Here is a 26,129-nt window from a genome sequence, read left to right on the forward strand (position 1 = left end):
TGTCTTTTTATTCTCAAACTTCATCACGTTGTTTTTGTTTTATTTCACCTGTCAACACATGTGGACAAACTTTATTTTTCTCTGCGTGGAAATACTCCAGCACAGCTTCTTCCTGTTCTGCACCATAAAGTAAAATCTCTGTTTCTCACAGTAAAAAAAAAAAAACAGCCTGTCTGGGGTTTTTCTTGTTTGGCTGTTTCATGAGAGTTAAGTTTAACAGACTCAGAGGGAAATGTGTCTCTTTGAAATGCCTTTCAGAATAAAATGCACACTACAAATGAAAAAGTGTTCAGGGTAAAGCTTCAGGTTGAAATCTGACTTTAAATGATTCTCACTTTAAGTTGGAGTTGTGTGAATCTTGGCCGACGGGCGAGGTGCTGAAGAGAAACCGCACCGAGCTGACAGGAAGGACATGAGCAGCTGCTCAGGAGGAAAAAAAGTCTGAATCTCACATCAACGTTTGGTGCAATGGGACCAACATCTCTTCTGTGGCTGCTCTGTGAGTGACAACTGCTTTTAAATTCAGTGAGATATGTGCAGCGTGGAGTAGGAGTCCGGAGAGACGTGAGACAGAAATGTTGATTTGTTGATGTCCTGCAGGGAAAAAGTAAAGACAAAGGTTAAAATCAAATCTTTAAATCTTCTTTATTTTGCTGAGAAATGTCTGAGTTAATGAACAAAGCTGCAGACTGTCCTCCACCCTCAGACCCTACGCTGCGACAAAAACCTCTGTAGTTCATCTGTTAAAGCTCGATCGTCGCTCTAGTCTCATCGCTGCAGCTCAAAGCAGCATCTCGTTTGGTCATTTGAGATTTTATTAGTTTGAAACTGTTTCCACCATCACCTGCAGTTTACAAACCACAGGCTGCTGGTTCTAAACACGTTGATCTCATTTCTCCTCAGCTGTGGCCTCGCTGCTCTGCTGCTCAACCTGCCAAGGTAAAACCATGAAGCAGCAAACCTGCTTTAACTGCTGAGAGGGAGACACTTCCTCAACCGCTTTATCACAGAAAACTGCTGAGCTGTGTTTGCTTTGTGATTAATGTCTGGACCCAGGTGGACCCGGGGCCTTTCTGTGTGGAGTCTGCATGTTGTCCCTGTGTCTGTGTGGGTTTTCTCCTCCCACAGTCCAAACACATGCATATATTTTATCCTCTCTTAATTAAATAAGTCAAGTCTCCATTAGTTCTTGTGTTTAACCACACATGTGGTTCCCACAGCTCGTCTGACTCTGAGTCCCAGCAGCTCCCAGGTTTTTGAAGGAGAATCTTTGTCTCTGAGCTGTGAGGAGGACGACAGCTCTGCTGGATGGACCCTGAGGAGGAACGCAACCAGAGAGACCAGGACTCAGTGTGCTGACTGGGGAACATCAGCTGGTTCCTCCTGTACCATCAGTGGTGTCCTGCTGTGGGACAGTGGAGTTTACTGGTGTGAGTCCAGAGAGGGAGCAACCAGTCAGAGCATCAACATCACTGTCAGTGGTAAGATGAGCCTGTGGAGTTAGTATTGATGAAGCTGTGTGGAAATGGATGAAATGCTGTAGTTTGTCTCTGTGTTGAGGTGGAGCAGTGATCCTGCAGAGTCCTGTCCTCCCTGTGATGGAGGGAGAAAACATCACCCTGATCTGTAGAACCCAGACATCCTCCGACCTCCCAGCCGATTTCTATAAACACGGCTCCCTCATCATCGATCGGCCTACGGGTCATGTGACCATCCTCCATGTTTCCAAGGCCGATGAAGGCGTCTACAGGTGTAACATCAGGGGCCATGGAGAGTCTCCATCCAGCTGGATCTCTGTCACAGGTCAGAGGTCACAGATGCAGAACAAAGAGACGATGAGACCAGATGTCCCCTCTAATTCTTGTTTTTGATCTATTCCAGGGAGACCCACAGCCTCCCCCTCTGTTCCTCCTGCTGCCTCTGAGCAGTTGTCTCTTCCATTTATCTTTTGTGTGGTGCTGCTGGTTGTACTGGTGCTGCTGATTGTACTGGTGTTGCTGGTTGTACTGGTGCTGCTGGTGAGGCGACGCGTTCGTAAGAAACCTGAAGGTGAGACACACATGATTTTACTTCAGTGTTAGATTTGGTTTTTCAGTTTACAGTGTAAAAGTGACACTGTCACATCAACTGTGGGTTTTTAGTGAATAAACAACAAAACTGCGTCTTCGTCAACTGAAGGGTCTTTAGTCCGAGTGGTTTTGGACTCTGGTTTGGGTTGTTTTCTTGACACTGTGCGGACGTTTGTGCCTCGTGGTTATCGTGACTCGAGAGAAGCTGCATCTAGTTTCCTGTTTGCTGATAAAAACTTTTGCTTCTTGTTGCACCAGTTTCACTGCAGAAGTGATTCAGACATTTTACTGCTTAATTCAGTTTTTATTGCCACGTGAGTCACATGAGTTTCCTTCAGCTCCAAGATGGTGCTGAGCTGATGTTTGTTGGAATAGAGGTGGACTCACAGATTCACTGCCTGACTTTGCTTTGCAGACACGGATCCAGCTGCAGTTTATGCCTCAGTCAGAAAAGCAGCAAACAGGACGACAGGTACTCAACATCTGGACAGAGAACTTTGTACAGATGTTTCAGCTTTGATAACCTCTGACCTGACACACACAGATTTACAGGGTTTCCTTCACCGTGATGCAGCACTGGGGGAAGTACTCAGATGGTATTTCTACTGCAGTAACAGTAGAAATACAGTGTAAAAATCCTCTGTTCAAATGTTACTGCCGTAAAAGTCCAAAAGTACCATCATCCAAATGTACCTGAAGTATCCGAAGTTAAAGTAGTGACTGTGCACAATGGCCCATTTCACATGAATGGATCTGAACTACCTTATATACTTCTAATTTGAAGTACTTTATATATTGCTGGGTAGCTGACGTTAACTACCTTATATACTTCTAATTTGAAGTACTTTATATACCGCTGGGTAGCTGACGTTAACTACCTTATATACTTCTAATTTGAAGTACTTTATATTCTGCTGGGTAGCTGACGTTAACTACCTTATATACTTCTAATTTGAAGTACAACATGGAAATACTCAGCATGTACTGAGTTGTACTGAAGTACAGTACTGCAGGAAATGTGTCAGGTGTGAAACTGTAGCTGCTCAGGTTAAAGTGTGAACATTGTTTCCTCAGTGTCAAATATCTTTTTATGTCCAGTAGATTTAAGCAGTTTCATTAATATCAGCAGTGAGAAGAACAGCATCCTGCCCTGAGGACCCCCACAGGACCACAGGTACAGCTGCTCTTCACACACTTCATCTCTCTGTGGAGAAACATCTGGAGGGACTTTCTACAGATGTTTAACCGTCTCTAACAGCAGTGTGCTCTGTGTGGTCGTCCATGTTCAGTTTGCTCACGTCTCAGGCGTTAAAAAGAAAAAACTGTGAACTGTTTCAGCCTAAAGTGTGAAACTGTATTTCCTCATTATGTAACACAAACAAGACCTGAGCTTTGGTTTGGCTTGTGTCTTAGTTTCTTTTCTCCATTCGGGGTTAGGTGGAACCATTAAAGACAATAACCAGGTATCATCTTTGAGCATGGTATGATCCACACATGAGGACACTTGGTCTGAGTTTCCTCAGGACACAGTCAAGACACCATCATTAACTGTGTCAGCTTCCGGACATGGACAAACAAAACAGGCAACATGTCCAATGTGCTTATGTTCTGTGTTTGCTCCAAACTAGAAATGTCCTTTTGTCTGTGGCAGCAGTTGATCCACGACAAGTTTCAGTAGTTTATGGTGCAGACGACCAAAAATGTGATGTTCACACATGTGGACACCAGGTGGCAGCAGGTTAAACAGCTTCTGTTTAATGCTCAGAGGCAAGTGAAGTTCATTTCCACAGCCCAGCTCATACTCAGAGTAATTCAAAGAGCTTTACAGAAATAAAACACAAGTTCAAAGCACAAAGGCAAGAATCAAAATTAGAAACAGCAAACAGTGAAATTAAAATGAAAGGAGACTGAGCAGATAAATCACTGTCAGTTGTCATATGTCACATGAACTGAAGCTGCTTCTCCCTGTTTAGTCCTGACTCTGGGCAGAAGGCCTGTCCCTGATGGTCTCAGAGTCCGAGATGGTTCATATGGCACCAACATGTCAGAGATGTACTGTGGTGCTGAGCCATGAAGAGACTTATACACAAGCAGGGCTGTTTTAAAGTCTGTTCTCTGAGAGACAGGAAGCCAGTGCAGAGATCTGAGAACAGGAGTAATGTGGTTGTACTTCCTGGTTCAGACCTGATCCCTTTGATTCTGATGTTTCTGAGATGATAAAATCCTGATGATGTTATTGATTTAATGTGGCTGTTAAAGTTCAAGTCTGAGTCCATGATCACCCCTAGATTTCTAACCTGATATTTAGATTTTAGAGAAAGAGACTCGAGGTGACTGCTGACACTTTCTCTTTGTTTCTGAGGCCCAAAGATGATTATTTCAGTCTTGTCTCTGTTTATTTGGAGAAAGTTGTTTTTCATCCACACAGTGATCTGTTCAATACAGCTGCACAGTGAATCCACTGGTCCATGTTCACCAGCTGTGAGTGAAATGTAAATCTGAGTGTCATCTGCATAGTTATGGTAGGACACATTATTGATGCGTATTAACTGGCCTAAAGGAAACATGTAAAGATTGTGGATCATTAATTCTGGTTCCTGTTGCAGACGCTGACCCAGCTGCAGAACAAGTTGACTACGGACACATTGAGTTCAGGTCGAGCAGCAGGAGAGGTACGGCCTGACTGACTGACCTGCAGCTGCTTTACTCTATAGTCATGGGTGGATCACTGAACAGGACTACCAGGTCCAGGGGCCTAAAGGGTCAGGGAGGCCCTAGAGCAGAGAACCATAGAGGGACTGTTAACATTCTTGTAGGAAAGTCAAACTAATGAGTTCAAAATGAGAAAAAATAGATGTTATGACGAGCTGAGACTCAGGTTAATAATCAGGTCTGACCTGTGTGTGTGTGTGTGTGTGTGTGTGTGTGTGTGTGTGTGTCAGTGGTTCCAGCAGAGTCACAGGTCGTCTACTCATCCCTGAAGACACACCAGTCCTCCCACTGACCCTCCTGCTGGTTTGCTGCTTTCCAACTGGTCCGTCTGATCCACTGGTCTAGAACGTTTGGCTGGTCCCTTGGTGGCGACACCTGCTGGACACACACCTCATGTTTTTATTAGACTGTTATTTAATATTATTGTGTAGAAATAAATGACATGTGACAGCAGGTGTTTGTCTAAATGTGTCATATAAAAAGGTGTTTACATTGATAGATGGGCCTAAACACTGTGAGTCTGTGTTTTCAGTCTCTTCCTGTTTTGGCTCCAACCCTGTCACAGGACAGATGTTGCAGCATGGACAGATGTTTCTCACACACTGATCTGACCATCAATAATAATCAGACTGATTGTACATTACCGGACTTTACTGCAGGCTGACGAGAATTTCCTTAACAAATCTATGCAAACCAACCTGCAGGTCTTTTATTCAAATCCTCAGCACTGATGGTGCCTTTGTTCAGGGTTCATTCAGGTCCAGGTCTTTTCCTCATTGGAAAATATGAAGCCTTGTATTTTCTTAATTGGCCTTAAATCTTCATAGGGAGCAGCTGGACCCTCCTCACCACAAACGATGTGAAGGGACTTTACTCATGTTAAATATTTTACAGAAGAAACCAACAGCGCCACCTGGGGACTGGGATGCACACGGTCCAGGACTTTCTCCTGGAAAAGAAATAGAAGGTTAGAAACCATCACAGAGGAGATATCAACATAGGTTTAAATTATAACAAACAATAGAGAAGAAACCAGACGTGAACTTCAGTGGGATGAAGCTGCTGAGTGGACCACAAAGAAACGACACAACGACTAGAAAGAGCCTGAAAACCCCCCAAAGATGATAAAATGACAGGAACACACTGAACAACATGAAGACACTGAACAACTGATGCAAAACAAACACAACCTGAGTCTGAACAGACAGAAAACAACATGATGAGAGATCATGTGGTTACTCAGGTGGGGGCTTATTCCAGGTCTCTGCCCTTAGTGGGACTGACTCATGGTGGAGCAGCTGCTCTTTTTGTTTTCACAGCAACAAAAGGGTTTGGATCTTTTTCTTTTCAGTGGGTTTCTGTCTCTGTCGTCTCTGGGTTCTTTGTTGTTCTGAGTCTTTGTGTGAACATGGTGGACACAGTGACCAGGACCAACCAGCAGGGGGCAGCACAGACACTTCAGTCATTTTAGGGTCCATCCATCCATCATCTATACCCCCTTAGTCCTAACCAGGGTCCCAGGGATTAGCTGGAGCCTATCCCAGCTCTCTTTGGGTGAAAGGCAGGGGTCCACCCTGGACAGGTCACCAGTCCATCACAGGGCCACATAGAGACAAACAACCTCACACACTCACACTCACTCCTATGGGCAATTTAGAGTCACCAATCAACCTGACATACATGTTTTTGGACTGTGGGAGGAAACCAGAGTACCTGGAGAAAACCCACACAAGCACAGGGAGAACATGCAAACTCCACACAGAAGCTGGCTCAGTTTGGACTCACTCCAGGTCCAACTGGGATTTGACTAAATGCAAAACATTTTCAAATATGTAAAACATGTAAGTTTTACTTTCACAGACGTTTCTAGGAACAGAGGCGTCTTGTTCAAACTGTCTAATCACAGACACACCAAAATACAACAACAACAAAAATACCTGCTGGTCACGTGTCTGCTCATGTTGACAGAACCATATAATCATAACCAGACAGTCCAGTCTCCTGTATAAAAACAACAGACTAAGATCTGAACTTTGGCAGCTGCTGCTCCAACTGTTGAAGAGTCAAACAGTAAATTCTCAAGTAAAGTACAAAAACCTCAGGATTGTACTTTAAAGTATCAGAGCAGCTGTGAGTGAAGTGATTTTCCTCAGTCAGTGATGTTAACCTGCTGAATGACGTCTCCTCCCTCTGTCTGCAAACACATTCACTGAATCTCTGAGGTTTTTATGACAAACCAGACACAGTCTGAGTCCAGGACAAGGGTCAGTCACTTTAACATGGAGGAGACTGAGGTTATCAGACTGGAGGCTTTTAATTTGAAGGAACAGACTGAATCATTTTGTTCTAATGAGGAACAGACTGATAAGAGGAAGAAATGATAAAAGGCTTCATCCTGACAGTCTGATTGATCAGGAGAGACTGTTTTCTGTAAAAGACACTTCCTCATGTTTGAAATGTTCAGAGCCCAACCCCTCACTGCCTCAGTCAGAGACTGATGAGACAGGAAACACACTTTGGGCAGAAAAACAAGAGAAACAGGTGAAAACTTTGTCTTTGCAGCTTAAATTCATTTCAAATGCTGATGAAGGAAGCAGCTGCTCCTGCTGCCTGTGGTCTGACTGAGCAGCAGAAACAGGAGGAACCAGAACCAGGAAGTGTTTTACAGAGAACAGCCACATTTTATACCAGACACTAAGGCTGTTGTTGTTCTCTGGTTCCTCTTTCTTTATAAAAGACAAAAATCTTCCAGTTTGTCATTCTGTGTAATGTGAAGACTGAAATCTATTCCCGACTAGAGGCTGAGATAAAATTCCCTGTCTCAGTTTTGTTTTCTCTGAACCATAACTATTCATTACAGTGCTCTCATTACAGTTCTCTTTCATTTCTCTGTAAGCCAACACCTATGGCCTCATGGGATCAGACCAGCTGCCGCCTGTTCAGTTTGCTGCATTAACAACATGTGGCTCAGTTTAAAGACGTCCAGTCATCCATTAGTGAATGAAACGATCAGACTATCAGCTGCAGGACATTTGGCTGTAACTGTGTCCTAACAGGGTCCATGGGATCTTGAATTATTGTTGAGGACTTTGTCTCTGCTGCTTCTTGTTTCTGATCAGAGCTCGAGCTGTTTACAGGAAGTAAACTGGTTCAACGTGACACCACAGAAAAACACCCTGGGCCTCATAGACAGTCACATGTTGTACTAATATAAAGTACACAGGACTCAAAAGGTCTGTGAAGACCCTGGAAAACCCTTCAGAGCAGCAGCACCAGGTTTTTGTTAAAATTTGTTAAAGTATTTTCTGAAATGACTGATGGAAAAAAACCACATGATAATTTTCATTTAAAAATGATTTTAATAAAAGCTGTGACATTAAAATAACAAAGGAACTTTCTACATGTTTGACTGTGCATGTGACAAATACAGCTCATCTCTTATCACACCATGACTCTGTGACTCCTGATGGTAAATATGTTGACACACTAAATAATAATGTGATGAGTTTGCTCTGCACCATGAGAACAGCTTTACTGTGGCTGAGCTGTTTATATATACACAGGATTAGTGTGTTTTTCCATCCTGTCATGAGTAAAGAGAGGACTCTGAGGACTCTGAGGACTCTGAGGACTCTGAGGACTCTGAGGACTCTGAGGACTCTGAGGACTCTGAGGACTCTGAAACATCATCAGTGTTTAGAAACTGATCCAGCTGCCATCATGAAACATTAATCAGTTCATTAATGATTCAGTGAATTAGTGCAGGACGTCCTCTGACTTTCCTCTCATCATCACCATCATCATCTGTGTAATTTTAGAAATTTGTCACAGTGGAACGTTTTATTTTGAAGTGATGACTCTCACAGGGAAACATGAGGGACTTTCCATGTGACCTTCACGTTGCCCACAGACTAACTGAAGAGACGTTTTCATGCAGCAGATTATTTTCAGTATTTATGCAGCTGAATATTTTACACACAGAAACATTATCAGACAAAGTTCATGTTGGAGCCAAACAGCTGCAGTCAAACTTCTTAAACGTGCTGGAGCATGTTGAAACCACATCCTCATTCAGACTGACAGAGGAGGAGCTGTGGTTAAGTTTAAATCTGCTCAAAGCAGCAACACGTCTGTACATATTGCTCCATTTTACTGTCTGTTATTACAGGGACAGGCAGAGACATTTTCAGTTCCCTGTTTCACAACTAAACTTAAAGATCCTCATGTTTTACTGAATATAATCCTGGTTCTATCTGTTCTAAAGCAGACAAACATCTGATGTAACCTGGTCTGTGTTAACACACGCTGATGTTTTTCAAAAAACACCCTATAGATTTATTATATAAGAAAATAATTTGTTCTGTTGGACTATAGACCTTTGTGTTGACTCACCTGCTGTTGACTGGTAACCGCTCAGGTGTGTCTGTGTTGTGGTTTCCTGGAACTGGCTCAGCAGGATTCAAATGATTCAAATAACAGGAGCAGCAACAGGATCCAGTTTCTGTGGGTAAATAACTCTGAGTCTCACTTCTGCAGAAAGGAAACCAACAGTGAATCCACCAGATATATAGAGTGTATATAAAGATAAATATATAGAGTGAAAATATGGAATAAAAAGAGGAAAATGTCCAAGAATATAATCTGACAATAATCTTATATAAAATATATAATCTTTATTTATTCAGGGAGGGTCCATGAGAGTATAGATATTCATGGCCTGTGCAGTAACCACTTTTTCTTCTGGAAACCATGATATACACAAAAGTGTAGCCTTTTCTAAATGTTTATGGTCAGGTCTAGTTAAGGAGGAGATGAGCGCACTTCCAGGTCCTGATGATGCACGATCATCAACTGCAACTTTTTTAGCATCATCATTTCCAAAGTTAACATACAAGGCTCAAAGAGGTTGATATGTCCAACAGCAAGATGATCTATGACAAAAAAAGCAATACTGCCTCCTTTAGAGTGTCAATCACAGTGAAAAGCTTTGTAATTTTCAACATCAATTTCAGTATTATGTATTTTGTTTGACAACCATGTTTCATAAAAACATTAATATATCTGGAGCAGCTTGTTTTGCCCACACCTCGATAAGGTAGCAATTCAAGGAGAGGTCACATGACAGGAACAGCTGGTGGAGCAGAAACACTGATTTAGTTTCAGTCCTTGGGAGAGACTGGTTTGTCACACACAGACTGTCCAGTGGTTTGACTTTAAGGGACATGTTCATATAGTCCATTGTCCATTTAGGTTTCAGGTTTCACGCCAGATGTTGGACAGTTTCTCCATCAACAGACTGTTGGACTGAAATCTGCTCTTTGGATCTGTGAGATTGGTGTTTTCTATGGAAAACTGAACCAACAACAGCAGCAACAAGAAGAACAGGAACTGGCAGACCCACTGCCAGTCCAACATGTCCATGTTTGTCTCCTCCATCATGGTCTCCTCCATCATGGTCTCCTCCATCATGGTCTCCTCCACCCTTGTCTCCTCCATCCTCTCTGTGACCTGCAGGAGAGAACAGGTGTGAGGTGTCAGGTAGGTGATGACTGAAGAACAGAACAAACTCCTGTCAGACATTATCTCCTGCACTTTGACCACATCACTCATCCAGCTGTTTTCTACAAAGTCTCATCAACAACATCTGGAGAAAACACAAACATCTGGTCTCACATCAACAACCAGGAAGCAGCTTCAGCTCTGCTGCTCAGACAAACACACACTCACCTGCTGAGACTCTCAGGTGGACGGTGCTGATTGGCACAGTCTCTAAAACACCTCTCTTCCTGCGCTTTGTTTGTCTCTGGAAGACATGACACTCATATGTCCCAGTGTCAGTAAACGTCACATTCTTCAGAGTCACAGACACGTCTCCATCCTTCATCTGTGAGTCCTTCAGCTCCACCCGCTCCTTAAAAGATGGATGCTGGTTTTCTGGATCAGACTGACTGTCTCGGTACAAAATGACAAAGTCTGGATCCAGACCAGGTCTGGTCCACTCTACAACTAAGATCTCTGAGCTGCTGGGAGCTCGACATGGCAGAGTGACGTTCTGTCCTGGTTCAGCTGGGATGTCTATCTGACCTAGAGAACAGAGAAACAGACAGAGAGCACAGAGGTTAGAGGGTCCAGGTGTAACTTCACACTGGTCTCTGCTGAACTGGGTCACAGGGGCCAGCAGGAACTGGATCTGCATCATTCAGTCTGACCTGAACACCAAACCTGCTGCTGTAACAGTCAGAACAAATACAAACAGAACAACAGTAAATCCAGATGTGCAGCTCATGGACGTTTGAAACAACCACCTTCTCCCATCAATCAGTGACTGATGTCTTGTTACTGTCAGACGCTGTGGATCATGTTTGAAAGATTGTCTTTCTACCAGTTTAAACTTTTTTTTGGAAAAGGCCAGTTTAACCAGTAAAATGCAGTATATTTGTAAACAATCTTTTAATAATGTTAACAATGTTCTATATCCTTCAACTTCTTTCTGTCCACACACAAACTCTGTACAGTATGTTTTGGGCAGAGTGTTTTCTTGATTTTCATGTAGAAAAACACTGTTTAATTCATGCAACATATTTTAATAGTCATTCAGAAAAAGGACAATAAATTTAAAACTAAGAAGAAACCAAGTTTTTAGTTCAATGGTTTCCAACTGTGGGTGGAACCCACCAAACGGTCACTAGACGAATCTGAAGGGTTGTGAGACGAATAACGTGACAGAAAAAAAACCCTGTTTTGACACACAAACTTGTAATTTTCCTTTTCTTATTGTTCGTAGGGACATCTATAAATTACTGTCCAGTTGACAGGATAAAAATACACCTATTTTATTTGTGTGTTTACTAGTCTGGTACATTACTTAGTAATCAGGGAAGTTTGTAGAAAATAAGTTATTCCTATATTACGTTTTACTATATTATTTTTTAAGTTAGGGATATTATAGGCTACATATTGCAATATGTTTGTTAACGTATTTTGAGTGCGCACACGTCTTTATTTTTAATATGATTTTTAAGGTATATATAATATATGTGTGAGCTATTGCATGAAAATGCATTCAATAATATAATATGCTCTGCTTTACATTGCACTTTATTAAATCACAGCCTTGAATTATTCTATAATTGTGTACTGAATTCAAGATTTTATTCCATAAATAGTTTAACTATACTAAACCATAAAAATATTTGAATCATATCAAGTACATGAAAATCATATTCCAGTCTGGTTAGAATTCCAACACATTTTTCAAATTACTTTAATCTATACTCTAGGAAATTGGAAATTAGAATCATTCAAATATTTTAAAAATTGAGTTGAGGAGCAAAGGAGAAGGAAAATGGAGTACCAGAGAAAACACAAAATTTATAGGTAACAGTGCTAACCACTAATCCCCCATGCTGCCCCTGTCTAAGTCAGACAGGTCAAAAATTGAAATCTTATTTTTCCCAAACACTGGCTACAGATTATCTTGCAATAGCATTTTGAAAACAGTATCACTGATAAAGAATGTGAAATGAGTGTTTAAAATGAGAATCACACGAAAGAACATTACATTCAATCAAGAGACTGACTGATACAAAACTAAAATTATATCTTTCTGCCAGTTTTCTTCTCCTCTCATTTTTCCAATAAGCCCCAGTAGAGGACAGTCCACCTTGTTTATGTTCAGTATGTTCAAAGACAAAGATTTATTAAAATTTTGCCAGAAAAATCTGTTTTACTGTCATCTGTTTTTATAAGTGTTTGCACGTGTTTTTATATTTTGGTATTAGTTGTAATATTTGCCACTATGCGTTGCATAAAAAATTAACAGTCTCATCTCAGGTACAAACCCTAAGTGCGTTTGTACCTGAGATGAGACTGGGGCTGTGAATGAGCAGAACTCACCTCCAGACACACAGACCAGGAAACTGGCTGAGAAACACAGCAGTGAGGTTTTAATGTCCATCTGGTGCCGTTAATCCTCAGACAGTCTGTACTAAATTTTCAAGTCCACTTGTAGCTCTTTACACTGTCTGTGCAGAGAACCACAGGTTCCTGTTTAATCAGAATCTGTGGATTCACATGAAGACGTGTGAGCTGCAGAAACAGCCTTCTCCTGTTTTCTATATCAGGGTGGAGTCTGTTAGGTTTCTCTTTCTTCTGAACTGAAAGAGGATCCTGCAGCGTCTTTTTTCCACAGTACGTTCATTTCTGTTGAAGCGAGACTGGGCTCTATTGCGCATGTGCCACTCACCAAAAGGGCGTAGCGATTTCTAGTAAATCACGTGACTTTCACAAACATTTTTTTAAAACTTTATCTCTAATCATATAACGTTTACAATGTTTGGTGGCGGAAATGGAGACAGTATATATTTCTATTAAGCTGGTCTCAGGTATTTGCAGCACGTTCCCGTGTTCGGTTTTGTTTTCTCTTTTGCAGAGCTTTTTTAAAAATATGCTGTGCCTGTACTATCAAAATGGTGAAGTTATTTTCTTAATGTTTTGTCTGTTTGCACGTGTTTTCTCTGTTGTTGAGCTCTCAGGGCCAACGTGTAAGAATAAAAAAAATAAATAAATAAAATACAGTATTCATACGTGACAGTGAATATCATTAAAGAATGCTAACTATGAATATTAGGGGAAAAACTCCTGAGGCCTTTTTCTATCAGAGCCCTGAACATGTTCCAGGGACAGGACAATGTTTCCTGTGTGTCTACCTGCTCCATGATGGAGCATCACACAGAGTCATGGTCTGAAATGTGAGTATATAATATATACACTGCCACAAACAGTCCTTTGGTTCTGTTCTCACTGCTTAGACCAGATTTGTTAACTCTCCGTCAGGCAGCATTTAAACTGGTCCAAGCAGACAGCTCCCTCTGCTGGACTCATTAATCCAGATCCAGCTGACTTCTGTCCTCAGCACAGTGTTTGTTATTTACATCAGCTGAACAATCTGTTGTTTACATCAGAGCAAACTTGACCATCAGCTGAAACCGTCTGGGCAAAGGGACTTTGAGAAACCAGCTGGACAAAGTAGTTCACATCTGATTGGATCATTTGGACTGAACATTTGAAGACTCAGATGATGTTAAAACAAGAATTATATCGACAGTTTCAGGCTCAGTCACTACAACGTCTGTTTGTTTGGCATCTCTCCTCATTTCCTCTGTGTGATCCACTGTTCATGGTATAAAGTCCTGCAGCTGCTGGGACCCTGTGGAAACAGCCCTTCACCCCTGGTTATATGTGCACGTCTCTATATGGCTGTGTTTAAGGTGGACCTGTGTTTAAGGTGGACCTGCGTTTAAGGAGGACTTGTATTTAAGGTGGACCTGTGTTTAAGGTGGACCTGTATTCAGGGTGGACCTGTGTTTAAGGTGGACCTGGGTTTAAGGTCCGGTTTGTACCCGGAGAAGAGAAAAGGCCTGAGACACACAGGAAGTGGGCGGGTTCCCCTGGTGTCACTGAGACAAATGTAAAAAGCTGATCAGTGATCAGGGAACAGGACAATGAAGGAGACGTCTCTGCACTTTCTGCTCTGTAAGTCCAGACTTTGTCTGTTTTACCTTCTGCTGCTCACAGCTCGGCTGCCTGATACAAGCCTGAACTTTAGGAACAAAACCAGGCAGAAAGAAAAAGACAGGAGGAGACAGGTTCTGAAAAACATAAGTCTCAGATTATCTGAATGAAGCTGTAAAGAGGAAACATGTTTATTGTTTGTTGGAGTGGGTACATGGATCCATATGTTACAGGACAGGATTATAACTTTAATTTTAAGTGTAGTTTTTAAAATAAAAACACACAAAACACTATTTTGTGTGTTACAGTACAAAGTCAGGACTTTATAAATTGCCTTCAATATTATATAACTTAAATTGACTTCTAACAGTGACTTCAATGTTGAGGTTTCTGTAAAGAGAAAAATGACAGCACTTATGATGACTGTCTGTTGATCTAATTTTGATTAAACTGAATTGTAATTAATATAGTATAGTATTAAAATCAGAATTAAAATCAAACAAAAGAAATAAAATGAGATAAAACAATGGAAATAAAGATAACAACAGAGTCAAACTGTAGTGCAGTTTGTCACTGAAGAAACAAAGTGCAGCAGACAAACTGATGAGTTGACGGCAGGAAAACAGGTTTTGAACGTTGGTCACTTTGATTCAGCAGCATCATAAAGCTGCTTCCATCTGACTTTGGTTTTGACCCGGGCTCTGTGGAGTCCTGCTGGGTCTGAGACCTGATCCAGATCACTGAGGGATTTACAAACCAGCAGTTAAACCCAGTTCCCATGTGTTCTATAGGAACCTGGTGCCTCATGTTCATCCTGGTTCTTCATGCTGGATCATGTTTGTGTTTTTGGTTGAGGTTTCCAGACCCCTCAGGTCATCTGGGACAGGTCTATTGTGTGTTCCCAGAACCAGAACCAAACAAAGTGAAGCAGCATTCAGTCACTATGCTCCTCACTTGTGGAACAAACTTCCTGAACACCTGAGGTCTGCTCAAACTGTCAGCTCATTCAAATCAGGACTGAAAACTCTGTTGTTTACTGCTGCCTTCGAATAATTGTTATCTTTGTTTTCTTAATGTGCTTTTATGTTTTATTTTAATTTACTTTACTTGATTTAAATTTATTTTATGCTAAATGTCTTTATTTTTAAATGCTCTTTTCAATGCTTTTAATGCTTTTAATTTTATTATATGCCTTGTAAAGCACTTTGAATTGCGTAGTGTATGAAAGGTGCTATACAAATAAATTTGCCTTTGCCTTTGCCTTTTGTGTTTGTGCAGAACTGACTCCCACTGACCTGACTCTCATTTCTCTGCAGCTTTGCTGTCAGTGCTGAGCTGCACAACAGACCAAGGTCAGTGAGCTGTTCCCTTCTGTCTGATCCTCACAGGTTTCTCCTCTATTTCAGTTTGACGACAATAAAAAGGATGATCAGTGTTTGATTCTCACCCTGACAGCTCGTCTGACTCTGAGTCCCAGCAGCTCCCAGTTTTTTAAAGGAGACTCTTTGTCTCTGAGCTGTGAGGAGGACAACAGATCTGCTGGATGGACCCTGAGGAGGAACACAACCAGACGACAGAGGACTCTGTGTGGACCTGACTGGGGAACATCAGCTGGTTCTTCCTGCACCATCAGCTACATCGTCCCATCAGACAGTGGAGTTTACTGGTGTGAGTCCAGAGAGGGAGCAACCAGTCAGAGCATCAACATCACTGTCAGTGGTAAGATGAGCCTGTGGAGTTAGTATTGATGAAGCTGTGTGGAAATGGATGAAATGCTGTAGTTTGTCTCTGTGTTGAGGTGGAGCAGTGATCCTGCAGAGTCCTGTCCTCCCTGTGATGGAGGGAGAAAACATCACCCTGATCTGTAGAACCCAGACATCCTCCGACCTCCCAGCTGATTTCTATAAACACGGCTCCCTCGTCATCGATCGGCCTACGGGTCACGTGACCATCCTCCATGTTTCCAAGGCCGATGAAGGCGTCTACAGGTGTAACATCAGGGGCCATGGAGAGTCTCCACCCAGCTGGATCTCTGTCACAGGTCAGAGGTCACAGACTCCTCATTGAATCAGTGGATGTGTGTGTGCTGATGTTAACAGGTTCCTGCTCTGATCGGCGTCGTCGTTCTCTCAACTTTACAATCAGCAGCTTCATTCATGTTCAATGTGTTGGAGAAGATCAGAAGAAGAAGAAACTCCAGTTTCTGTTTCATCTCATTTTTCACTGAGCAGCTAAATCACTGAAGCTTTGTCCTTTGATGGTTTTCATCATTATTTCTGCTTCGTTTTAGAGAAACCAGCCACTGCACCTGCACCAACCACTACATCCACCTCTCCTCCTCCTCTACTTCTCTATGTGTTGTTGCCTGTAGCATCAGTCTGTGGTCTGGTTCTCCTGGTGTTACTGGTTCTACTAGTGAGACGACATGTTCAGAGGAAACCTAAAGGTCAGACACAAACTTCTGGATTTCAAACCTTTATACAGATGTTCTCCAGATCATCACAGCTGCATTTTTCTCTCCATCCTGCGTCTGTGCATGTTCCTGCTTATTATCCACTGACAAATGGTTCCTCATCACAGTTTATTATTATTTATCTTGGTTCCCTGCAGCTGCTGAAGATGATGCTGGAGAACATCCCATCACGTACAGTGAGGTCAACACATTCAATCAAAAAGAGCAGAGGAGCAGACGGAGCAGAGGTGAGGTTTCTATTTCCTGTTTCTGTTGGTTTGGAACCTGCTGGAACCTTTAGGACATTTTCATAAAGTGAGAGAAGCTGTTGGTTTTTGTGTTTTTAGAAAGTGGAGACATCAGAAAGGAAAATAAGAGTCTGTTCTTAGACACAGGGAACGTCCTCAGAGAGAAAGGAGATTTTACAGACTGAGGATTTTTAATAAGATGGACGTCAAAGTGACGACATGAGAGAGAATTTCTGGACAAACATTTAGTCTGGAGGTTTAGTTTAGTTTCTGTCCTGCAGCTGCAGCTCAAACTTCTCTCGACTCCCTCACTTGTTCTTTCCTCTCACGTCTTCTGACATTTCAAACAGCAGAAACTTTATTTTTAGTCCTGACTAACAAGTTTCTGTCTCAGTTCAGACCTAAAGAGTCTGATGTTCCAAACACACAAAGTTTGTAGAATAAAAAGAAGAAACTGAGCTTGAACATTTGCAGAAAGGCTCATGTTTAATGTGTGTTTGCTTCTTTTTGCTTCAGAAATCAACTAAAAACAGAATCAGATGCTTGATTGTTTGATAAGTGACTGTAGCATCAATAAGCAGTTTGAACAGTGGCTGCAGCAGCAGTACAGACAGCAGCAGTACAGACAGCAGCAGCATGAGTCATGTGACCTCCATGTGCTCCCTGTGCAGACAGAGATCCAGCTCCAGTCTACTCAGCAGTGAGAACTGAAGACGTCACTTATGGACAAATCGTCATCAGAGACACCAAAGCAAAGAAACAAGGTACAGCTGGTCCTCTGAGTATTATCAGGAGAAATACATTCTGCAGCCATGTGACATGTTTATACTGCGTTAGCATTAGCTGATTAACAGGAAACACAAAGTCCAGCTGAGGATCATGGGAAAGTGAGTAGTTCTGTAAGTAAGAAGAGAAACTAAGATCTGATTTCCAAATGTCTTCGTTCTCTCAAAACTTTGACTTTTTACATATTAGATCATTTGATCTGTTTCAGCTTCAAACAGTTTTGTAATTGAACCATGTGAGAGAGGAACTGAAAACAGCCCAGACATCAAAAACAATAAATAAATAATCTTTATTTCACACATATTAACCAAAACACTTCATATTTTCTGTGGCCTTCTCTGGCCTTGATAACAGCCTGGATCTTTCTGGCATTAAAACCTATTTTCTCATTAAAGAACGTAAATAAATATCTGGGCATCTGAATAAAAAATATGAATAATGTGCTTTTCAACTTTATAAAATCATCATAACAGAAATAATTATATTTTAGTATTAGCTTGCACATACTGGTGGATTGACCATTAGAGACACATAAAGAAGGATTTTGGTATCAGCAGTTCTGTTAGTTTAGGGCAGCTCAGACTCAAACCTTTGGTTACGACTGGACCTGCGATCACTGGGCTCTCCTTTGGTGTCAGACTGTAAACATTTGTACAAACCAAGGAATTAAAACACTAATCTGATGAGTTATTATTATATTTATATATATAAAATGAGTTTTTGATGTTTTTAAGTCTAATGTTTATGACTCGGTGTCACAGACAAGATGCAGAAAAAGGTTAACACAGGATGTAAAAGTGGTGACAGCAGCAGAAAAACATCCGCGGCTTCGTGTTTTCAGCTTCTCAAACTGACCGTTGATACAAAAAGGGTTAGAGTTGTTAAACCACAGCAGCAGCTTCCTCCTGTTGGTTCCAGTGAACAGCAGTGACACTTCTGATTATTGTGTGGTCTGTACATGAGTGGAAAATGTGTTTGTTATTTAACAGCAGACAGCAGCTTTGTGGTCGTCCACTTCCCTGTTTCTGATAAATATGCTGTACTTACATCACTTTCACATGAGACTGATATTTGTCTTCTCGTCTCACAAATAAAACAAGTAAATGCTGTTTGTCCAGTAGAGTTGGTCGAGTCCTTCAGAGAGGAAAGGGTCTGTGACGTCCTGGACACAGCAGCTACTGTGACAGTCGTCTGGTTTCTCTTCACATGTAGCCCAGATATGAACTAAACCAATAAAGGATGTGAATATCAGGAGTTGGTTTGTTCAGATAAACAGCTGCTGATCCGTCTGTCTCTGCTGCATTTTCTGTTTGTCTACTATATCAACACCAAATATAACACCTCTGTTTGGAGAAGAAAGAGTCTTGACATTATTAGATTTTTTGATGATTAAGTTTTGGTGTTTACGCTCAAATTTTTGTATTAAAACTTAAAAATATGTCTTACGATGCTGCAGTGATGTGTAGACGTTGGGCCAGAACCTGTAGACAGGTTGGTTTTATAAAACAGAGCAGCAGCTCAGAGGAACCTCATAGCTTAGGGAAACCTCCTACTGTCCAACCTCAGACTGAAGAGGTGGATTGTGTTGATCTTGTGATAACACCAGAGGGTCCAGTCTACATTTACCTTCTGGCCTTTTAGGGACCTGTGGGAGGAGGATGGGGATCAAATGCGTTTGCACAGAGACAGTCCAAGCTGCCATGTTTGTTTTGGTGCAAGAACTTGTCGTCTTCCTGCATTTCACTATGTTGTCTGGTGTATTTGTTCATATACAGTGGGTACGGAAAGTATTCAGACCCCTTTAAATTTTTCACTCTTTGTGTCATTGCAGCCATTTGCCAAAATCAAAAAAGTTCATTTTATTTCTCATTAATGTACACTCAGCACCCCATCTTGACAGAAAAAAACAGAAATGTAGAAATTTTGGCAAATTTATTAAAAAAGAAAAACTGAAATATCACATGGTCATAAGTATTCAGACCCTTTGCAGTGACATTCATATTTAACTCACATGCTGTCCATTTCTTCTGATCCTCCTTGAGATGGTTCTGCTCCTTCATTGGAGTCCAGCTGTGTTTAATTAAACTGATTGGACTTGATTAGGAAAGGCACACACCTGTCTATATAAGACCTTACAGCTCACAGTGCATGTCAGAGCAAATGAGAATCATGAGGTCGAAGGAACTGCCCAAGGAGCTCAGAGACAGAACTGTGGCAAGGCACAGATCTGGCCAAGGTTACAAAAGAATTTCTGCAGCACTCAAGGTTCCTAAGAGCACAGTGGCCTCCATAATCCTCAAATGGAAAAAGTTTGGGACGACCAGAACTCTTCCTAGACCTGGCCGTCCAGCCAAACTGAGCAATCGTGGGAGAAGAGCCTTGGTGAGAGAGGTAAAGAAGAACCCAAAGATCACTGTGGCTGAGCTCCAGAGATGCAGTAGGGAGATGGGAGAAAGTTCCACAAAGTCAACTATCACTGCAGCCCTCCACCAGTCGGGGCTTTATGGCAGAGTGGCCCGACGGAAGCCTCTCCTCAGTGCAAGACACATGAAAGCCCGCATAGAGTTTGCCAAAAAACACATGAAGGACTCCCAGACTATGAGAAATAAGATTCTCTGGTCTGATGAGACCAAGATTGAACTTTTTGGCGTTAATTCTAAGCGGTATGTGTGGAGAAAACCAGGCACTGCTCATCACCTGCCCAATACAATCCCTACAGTGAAACATGGTGGTGGGAGCATCATGTTGTGGGGGTGTTTTTCAGCTGCAGGGACAGGACGACTGGTTGCAATTGAAGGAAAGATGAATGCGGCCAAGTACAGAGATATCCTGGAAGAAAACCTCTTCCAGAGTGCTCAGGACCTCAGACTGGGCCGAAGGTTCACCTTTCAACAGGACAATGACCCTAAGCACACAGCTAAAATAACAAAAGAGTGGCTTCAGAACAACTCTGACCGCTCTTGACTGGCCCAGCCAGAGCCCTGACCTAAACCCAATTGAGCATCTCTGGAGAGACCTGAAAATGGCTGTCCACCAACGTTCACCATCCAACCTGACAGAACTGGAGAGGATCTGCAAGGAAGAATGGCAGAGGATCCCCAAATCCAGGTGTGAAAAACTTGTTGCATCATTCCCAAGAAGACTCATGGCTTTACTAGCTCAAAAGGTGCTTCTACTCAATACTGAGCACAGGGTCTGAATACTTATGACCATGTGATATTTCAGTTTTTCTTTTTTAATAAATTTGCAAAAATTTCTACATTTCTGTTTTTTTCTGTCAAGATGGGGTGCTGAGTGTACATTAATGAGAAATAAAATGAACTTTTTTGATTTTGGCAAATGGCTGCAATGACACAAAGAGTGAAAAATTTAAAGGGGTCTGAATACTTTCCGTACCCACAGTAGATGCTTCTCCAAAAACAAAAAACAATCTGTGAATGGTGGTAGAAAGGAAATAATGTCTATTTGGTTTGTCTAGATTTTAACTTTGTCCGTTTCTTTCATTTAGTTGTTGCCTCTTTTTCCTGTTGTCTCATATTGTTTGAATTGTGTGTGTGTGTCCAGAGTTTCCAGCACAGCCAGACGTCCTATATTCGTCACTAAGGAGGTAGACCTTCACACCAGTCCACCCACCAACATCCTCCTGCTGGTCTTTCAATGGTCCCCAGAGCCACTCACACCAGACTCCATTCATTTTTTCAAGCATTTTATAAGTTGTGTGTCCTGCTCTAAATGAATTAGACTCATGAAACTCAAATGTGGATCATATTTTAATGCAAACTTTGTGAAATGAAAATATTAAAACAGGATTAAAAGTAGAAGTACTTATATTTTAAGCTTTTAACCACATGAAAACAGTTTGTAGTGTACAATTTACATGTATTTATACTTAACAGAACTGAATGATAACCAGCTGTTTTGTGGATAATGTCCTCAGTGATTTTACTGTTATTTATATTTTATTGATGGTTTTTGGACCATGTTCTTGTTGCTGCAGCAGCGATCTGGTTTCTCTGCAGGATCAATAAACTTGATCTTGTTTTGTTTTCTCGTGTGGTTCTGTGGGTTTCATAAAGTTGTCTGATGGAAAATTTGACTTGTTCTGGTTTGGTTTTGGCTAACCGATCCACACCTCTCTGCTGAGCAGATAAAAAGAACAAACATATAAAAACCGCGACAGCTTGAACCTGCAGAGATGAAGCAGCAGCACAGACTGTGGCTTTGAAGAGTTTCTTTAATCTGTGAAATACTGAGATTAAGATTCACGATTCAAATGAAGACGCTGTTTAAACGTCAACATCACAGACATGATGTTGAAGAAACTGTGTTGGAGCTAAGAGACACAGCTGCACCATGAAGTGATGCTAAAGTTCCCGTTTTTTCATTCACATTAAAACCAGGTTTTCTTGCTCTGATCATTTTGCCTGTTTCTAAGTGATGAGGATAAAAATCCATGAGGCTCAAATGAGGCTTAATATCTGGTTCTGAAATTTAGAGTCCAATAATATCAGATCCATTCATGTGAAATGGGCCATTCTGCACAATGAGTACTTTTACTTTGGATACTTCAAGTACATTTGGATGATGGTACTTTTGGACTTCTACTGCAGTAATATTTGAATGCAGTACTATTATTACTACTGTTTTTTCAGTAAAGTGTCTCAATAGTTGTTGCACCACTGGAAATTACATCAACTTCTTCTAAGCTGGACTAGTCTTAGATTCCAAGACTTGTGAGTAGATTCAGTGTTTCCACTGACTTTCACCTTAACACTCACCAGTCCTGTGATGTGAATATGATCTGATCCCAGTCTAACCAGTTACCTGTGTCTTGGGATCTAACATTCACTGCAGCCCCTCCATGTTCCCATCAGGTTGTAGCTCATGGACTGTGTGTGTGTTGGGATTATAACGCCATCATGTGGTCACAGTAGGAAATAACAACATGTTGATTCTATCACGTTTCCAAATGAAACTGTTCCCAGTCTGTCCCTGCACGTTCAGGACAAACTTCACCAAAGACCTGAGACGCCAACCGTCTGGTTTTCCTTGTGTCCAGTCTGATCAAGCAGAGCAGTGAGCCCTGACAGCTGATAGTGTGATCAGCTCCACAGAGCATCGGGCCTCTAACCACATTAGCTCAGTGTCACTTCCTGTCAGTCAGAGACCACTATCATCTACAGCTTCTCACTAATCCTGAAGACTGACTGTGACCCAGTGTTTCAGGACGACACTCACGTGTTTCATTACACGTCAGGTCAGAACTACAATCCCAGAATGCCTCAGGTCAGCGCTTCCTGCACATCTTCTTCTTCTCTTTGACTCTCTGGTTGATTTTCCTCCTGAAGCTCCAGTCTGATCTGAGACTGTCTGATTTGTTGCAGCTGAACAGACAAACCTTCTTCTTGTGTGAGGACAAACAGACGAGCAGAGCAGCCACACAGGAAGGACGAGGGTTTGACTTCCTGTCACCAGGAACTGATCTGAGATCAGACCTCACATCAGTGAGTGTGAAGATGGAGACCACGTCTCTGCTCCGTCTGCTCTGTGAGTAAATCTCTCTCTCTCGACAGGTTCGTTCAGTCTGAGCAGAACTCCAGACAGTTCTGATCCACTGAGACCCAAACATTTAACATCAGATCATGAGGAAGTTCTTTTGACATGTTCTGGCCATGTTTTTCCAACATTCTCATTAGGAGAACAGTGTTGTAGAACAGTGTTCAAAAGAACAGTCTCATAGTTTGACACCAAGAACAAAGACCAGTGGAAAATATTCTGTGAGTCGACTAACAGACATAAAACATGAACGTTGGACGTCAGATGTTCTTTATGAATTGAAGGATCATTATTGGAGGTTCTGAAGGTACTTCCTGTAGTACTTTATACAGTGAAACACAGTAATACACAGAGTAGGAGCAGCAGGATCCAGACAAACTGTGATTATCTGATGTCCCTGAGGAAACACTGGGTCAGACTGATGAAGATGTCCCAGTGTAAGATCTGGTGTAGAACCTCACACTGAGCTGGTTCCTCCTGCACCAGTTTAACCAGCATGGCTGCGTTCCCTCTCCAGTGTTGGTCCAGTTGTCTCTGCTCCATGTTAAACCTCCCACTGACCTGACTCTCATTTTTTAGTGACGTCTCTGCTGAGCTGCACAACAGACCAAGGTCAGTGAGCTTCTTCTGCTGTCCCAGTTAAAGCTGAGACCCTCAGAAGCCTGTTCCAGCTGATTCCCAGCCTGTGTCTCCATTAGCTGCCAAAACATCTGAATATTTATGAACATGAGCTTCATTTACCAACTTTATGGGCTAAAAAGCTAGTTTTTCACAGAATATTTAGTTTCACCGAAAAGGTCCAGAGCACTAATCCTCCCCTGTTCCCACAGCTCGTCTGACTCTGAGTCCCAGCAGCTCCCAGTTTTTTAAAGGAGACTCTTTGTCTCTGAGCTGTGAGGAGGATGACAGCTCTGCTGGATGGACCCTGAGGAGGAACACAACCAGAGAAACCAGGACTCAGTGTGGAGCTGACTGGGGAACATCAGCTGGTTCTTCCTGTAAGATCAGCTACGTCTTGCCCTGGCACAGTGGAGTTTACTGGTGTGAGTCCAGAGAGGGAGCAACCAGTCAGAGCATCAACATCACTGTCAGTGGTAAGATGAGCCTGTGGAGTTAGTATTGATGAAGCTGTGTGGAAATGGATGAAATGCTGTAGTTTGTCTCTGTGTTGAGGTGGAGCAGTGATCCTGCAGAGTCCTGTCCTCCCTGTGACGGAGGGAGAAAACATCACCCTGATCTGTAGAACCCAGACATCCTCCGACCTCCCAGCTGATTTCTATAAAAATGGCTCCCTCATCATCGATCGGCCTACGGGTCACGTGACCATCCTCCATGTTTCCAAGGCCGATGAAGGCGTCTACAGGTGTAACATCAGGGGCCATGGAGAGTCTCCACCCAGCTGGATCTCTGTCACAGGTCAGCAGCTTCACTTTGATTGACACTGATTTCAGCCACATGTTCACCTGACCAGGTGGGCTTCTGTCTGCAGGAACACCTACAACCACAGCCCCGCCCACCACTGTATCCCCACCCACCACTGCAGCCCCGCCCCCAGACTCCACCCCCTTCCAGCAGGTGTTCCCAGTGGTCCGTTACCTGGTGGTGTTCTGTCCCTACGTCATCTCCACTGTCCTCATGGTGTCTCTGTATCGACACAGACCCACAGGTAACACTCTGAATCAATCAATCAATCAATCAATCAATCAATACCAGTTGTCTCTGACTCTTCTTGTGTCCAATGTTGATAAATTCTCCATTTTCTTTCTCACCTGCTCTGACTGCAGGAAATCACCTGTCTGTCTCCATGGTGATGACCCCGCCCACCCATGCTGAGCAGGGATTGGACGATGACTATGATGACGTCACCACAGAGCATCAGTTCTGAAGTGATCCAGTCTGAAACAGCAGCAGCTCCTGTAGTTTTGTACTGTAAATACTGCAGTATAAAATACTTCATTGTTACTGTTTGTGCTACTTGTTGTCTGATCATCATCAGAGTCATTAACATGGAAATGTCAAACTAAATGCAGCAGGTTCCTGCTAAATGGGACAACTCTGCCACCTGCTGTTCTAAACTGGCACCTGCAGCTCAGAGCAGAAGGAAAAGGACTCGGTGGGTTCGGCTTCAGACTAACCAGGTTGGGTCTTTCAGTCTGCACCTGGATGAAACTGTGTATCATATGCACCTGTATGACCTGAAGGAAAGCAGGGAGCTGACAATCAGAGGAAAATGGCAGAAGCTGCAGATAAACAGCAACAGAAGATCCATAAATAAATTGTGCAATTTATTGTTTACTTAATACCCTGAATCTTAAAAAAAAAAAGCAAATTCATTACATTTGGATGTTGAAATTAGTTCCAGTGGCAATGGAGATGGAGGGTTTGTCAACCTACTCACTGTAGCAAACAGGACATGTGAGTTGTTACTGCTGTTGTTGATGATTTCAGAAAAATACATTTCTCTCTTTCTACGTAGAGTTTCATTGAACACACACAACATCTGCTTATAAATGTCATAATGAACCTGGAGCTTTGATTTACGCCATCTTCGTTCGTCCTTCTGGCACTCCCTTTTCTGTGCCCTGACCGAGTCATCATGTCTCCACGGTGGCTTTTGCCTGTTCCTGATTAATTTATCCTTAACAGGAGCAATCACATCTATGACATTTAGTACACTAGAAGTATATGAAGTCAACAAATCTTCAACATGAGAGAAAGTGGTATTTTCAAACCTAATCATCTCCATGAACAGTTTCCTGGTGTTGTCATTTATGTCTTTTCTGAGCAAGTGTA

The 26,129-nt window shown here is 42.2% G+C and overlaps 4 protein-coding genes and 1 long non-coding RNA gene across 6 annotated transcripts; 4 read left to right on the forward strand and 1 right to left on the reverse strand.

Annotated features, from left to right (window-relative positions):
* The first annotated feature begins 249 nt into the window (after positions 1-249).
* LOC113140007 (high affinity immunoglobulin epsilon receptor subunit alpha-like) lies at positions 250-5,173 on the forward strand. 2 transcript variants are annotated; one of them, XM_026323721.2, is made up of 9 exons: positions 250-499; positions 904-939; positions 1,221-1,481; positions 1,561-1,803; positions 1,882-2,049; positions 2,485-2,541; positions 3,196-3,243; positions 4,676-4,741; positions 5,012-5,173. In XM_026323721.2, exons 1-9 carry the CDS (start codon positions 469-471, stop codon positions 5,071-5,073), a joined length of 972 nt encoding a protein of 323 aa, XP_026179506.1. In that variant the 5' UTR covers positions 250-468; the 3' UTR covers positions 5,074-5,173. The 2 variants fall into 2 exon arrangements, with proteins under 2 accessions (XP_026179506.1, XP_026179514.1); XM_026323729.2 differs by having other exon boundaries at positions 3,199-3,243.
* A 4,261-nt stretch (positions 5,174-9,434) lies between these two features.
* LOC113140781 (uncharacterized) lies at positions 9,435-12,966 on the reverse strand. Its single transcript, XM_026324782.2, has 3 exons — positions 12,678-12,966; positions 10,509-10,865; positions 9,435-10,289 (listed from the first exon to the last, which is right to left on the reverse strand). Exons 1-3 carry the CDS (start codon positions 12,736-12,738, stop codon positions 10,042-10,044), a joined length of 666 nt encoding a protein of 221 aa, XP_026180567.1. The 5' UTR covers positions 12,739-12,966; the 3' UTR covers positions 9,435-10,041.
* A 1,303-nt stretch (positions 12,967-14,269) lies between these two features.
* Positions 14,270-21,829, forward strand: LOC113140049 (low affinity immunoglobulin gamma Fc region receptor II-like). Its single transcript, XM_026323778.2, has 8 exons — positions 14,270-14,315; positions 15,611-15,646; positions 15,750-16,013; positions 16,093-16,335; positions 16,585-16,740; positions 16,905-16,994; positions 17,666-17,758; positions 21,345-21,829. Exons 1-8 carry the CDS (start codon positions 14,285-14,287, stop codon positions 21,389-21,391), a joined length of 960 nt encoding a protein of 319 aa, XP_026179563.1. The 5' UTR covers positions 14,270-14,284; the 3' UTR covers positions 21,392-21,829.
* A 1,325-nt stretch (positions 21,830-23,154) lies between these two features.
* Positions 23,155-24,777, forward strand: LOC113141047 (Fc receptor-like protein 5). The gene is made up of 5 exons (XM_026325238.2): positions 23,155-23,327; positions 23,804-23,806; positions 23,916-23,948; positions 24,167-24,430; positions 24,510-24,777. Exons 1-5 carry the CDS (start codon positions 23,297-23,299, stop codon positions 24,773-24,775), a joined length of 597 nt encoding a protein of 198 aa, XP_026181023.1. The 5' UTR covers positions 23,155-23,296; the 3' UTR covers positions 24,776-24,777.
* A 90-nt stretch (positions 24,778-24,867) lies between these two features.
* Positions 24,868-25,298, forward strand: LOC113141858 (uncharacterized). The gene is made up of 2 exons (XR_003296848.1): positions 24,868-25,002; positions 25,121-25,298. It is a non-coding gene; the product is annotated as an uncharacterized LOC113141858 (long non-coding RNA).
* The last annotated feature ends 831 nt before the right edge of the window (positions 25,299-26,129 follow it).

This window comes from Mastacembelus armatus, chromosome 18 (assembly GCF_900324485.2).
Source record: "Mastacembelus armatus chromosome 18, fMasArm1.2, whole genome shotgun sequence".
NCBI classification, from domain to species: domain Eukaryota; kingdom Metazoa; phylum Chordata; class Actinopteri; order Synbranchiformes; family Mastacembelidae; genus Mastacembelus; species Mastacembelus armatus.

What these genes read in the sequence shown, in the direction of transcription:
- LOC113140007 (XM_026323721.2), top strand. Translation starts at nt 469, where the DNA reads ATGGGACCAACATCTCTTCTGTGGCTGCTCT. An exon ending in ATCTCTTCTGTGGCTGCTCT is followed by an intron (nt 500 to 903) that starts GTGAGTGACAAC and finishes ATTTCTCCTCAG; the next exon opens with CTGTGGCCTCGCTGCTCTGC. An exon ending in GGACCCCCACAGGACCACAG is followed by an intron (nt 3,244 to 4,675) that starts GTACAGCTGCTC and finishes TTCCTGTTGCAG; the next exon opens with ACGCTGACCCAGCTGCAGAA.
- LOC113140781 (XM_026324782.2), bottom strand. Translation starts at nt 12,738, where the DNA reads ATGGACATTAAAACCTCACTGCTGTGTTTCTCAGCCAGTTTCCTGGTC. An exon ending in CCTGGTCTGTGTGTCTGGAG is followed by an intron (nt 10,866 to 12,677) that starts GTGAGTTCTGCT and finishes TCTGTTCTCTAG; the next exon opens with GTCAGATAGACATCCCAGCT. An exon ending in CCACCTGAGAGTCTCAGCAG is followed by an intron (nt 10,290 to 10,508) that starts GTGAGTGTGTGT and finishes TCTCTCCTGCAG; the next exon opens with GTCACAGAGAGGATGGAGGA.
- LOC113140049 (XM_026323778.2), top strand. Translation starts at nt 14,285, where the DNA reads ATGAAGGAGACGTCTCTGCACTTTCTGCTCT. An exon ending in GAGCTGCACAACAGACCAAG is followed by an intron (nt 15,647 to 15,749) that starts GTCAGTGAGCTG and finishes TCACCCTGACAG; the next exon opens with CTCGTCTGACTCTGAGTCCC. An exon ending in CACCAAAGCAAAGAAACAAG is followed by an intron (nt 17,759 to 21,344) that starts GTACAGCTGGTC and finishes GTGTGTGTCCAG; the next exon opens with AGTTTCCAGCACAGCCAGAC.
- LOC113141047 (XM_026325238.2), top strand. Translation starts at nt 23,297, where the DNA reads ATGGAGACCACGTCTCTGCTCCGTCTGCTCT. An exon ending in GAGCTGCACAACAGACCAAG is followed by an intron (nt 23,949 to 24,166) that starts GTCAGTGAGCTT and finishes CTGTTCCCACAG; the next exon opens with CTCGTCTGACTCTGAGTCCC. An exon ending in CATCAACATCACTGTCAGTG is followed by an intron (nt 24,431 to 24,509) that starts GTAAGATGAGCC and finishes CTCTGTGTTGAG; the next exon opens with GTGGAGCAGTGATCCTGCAG.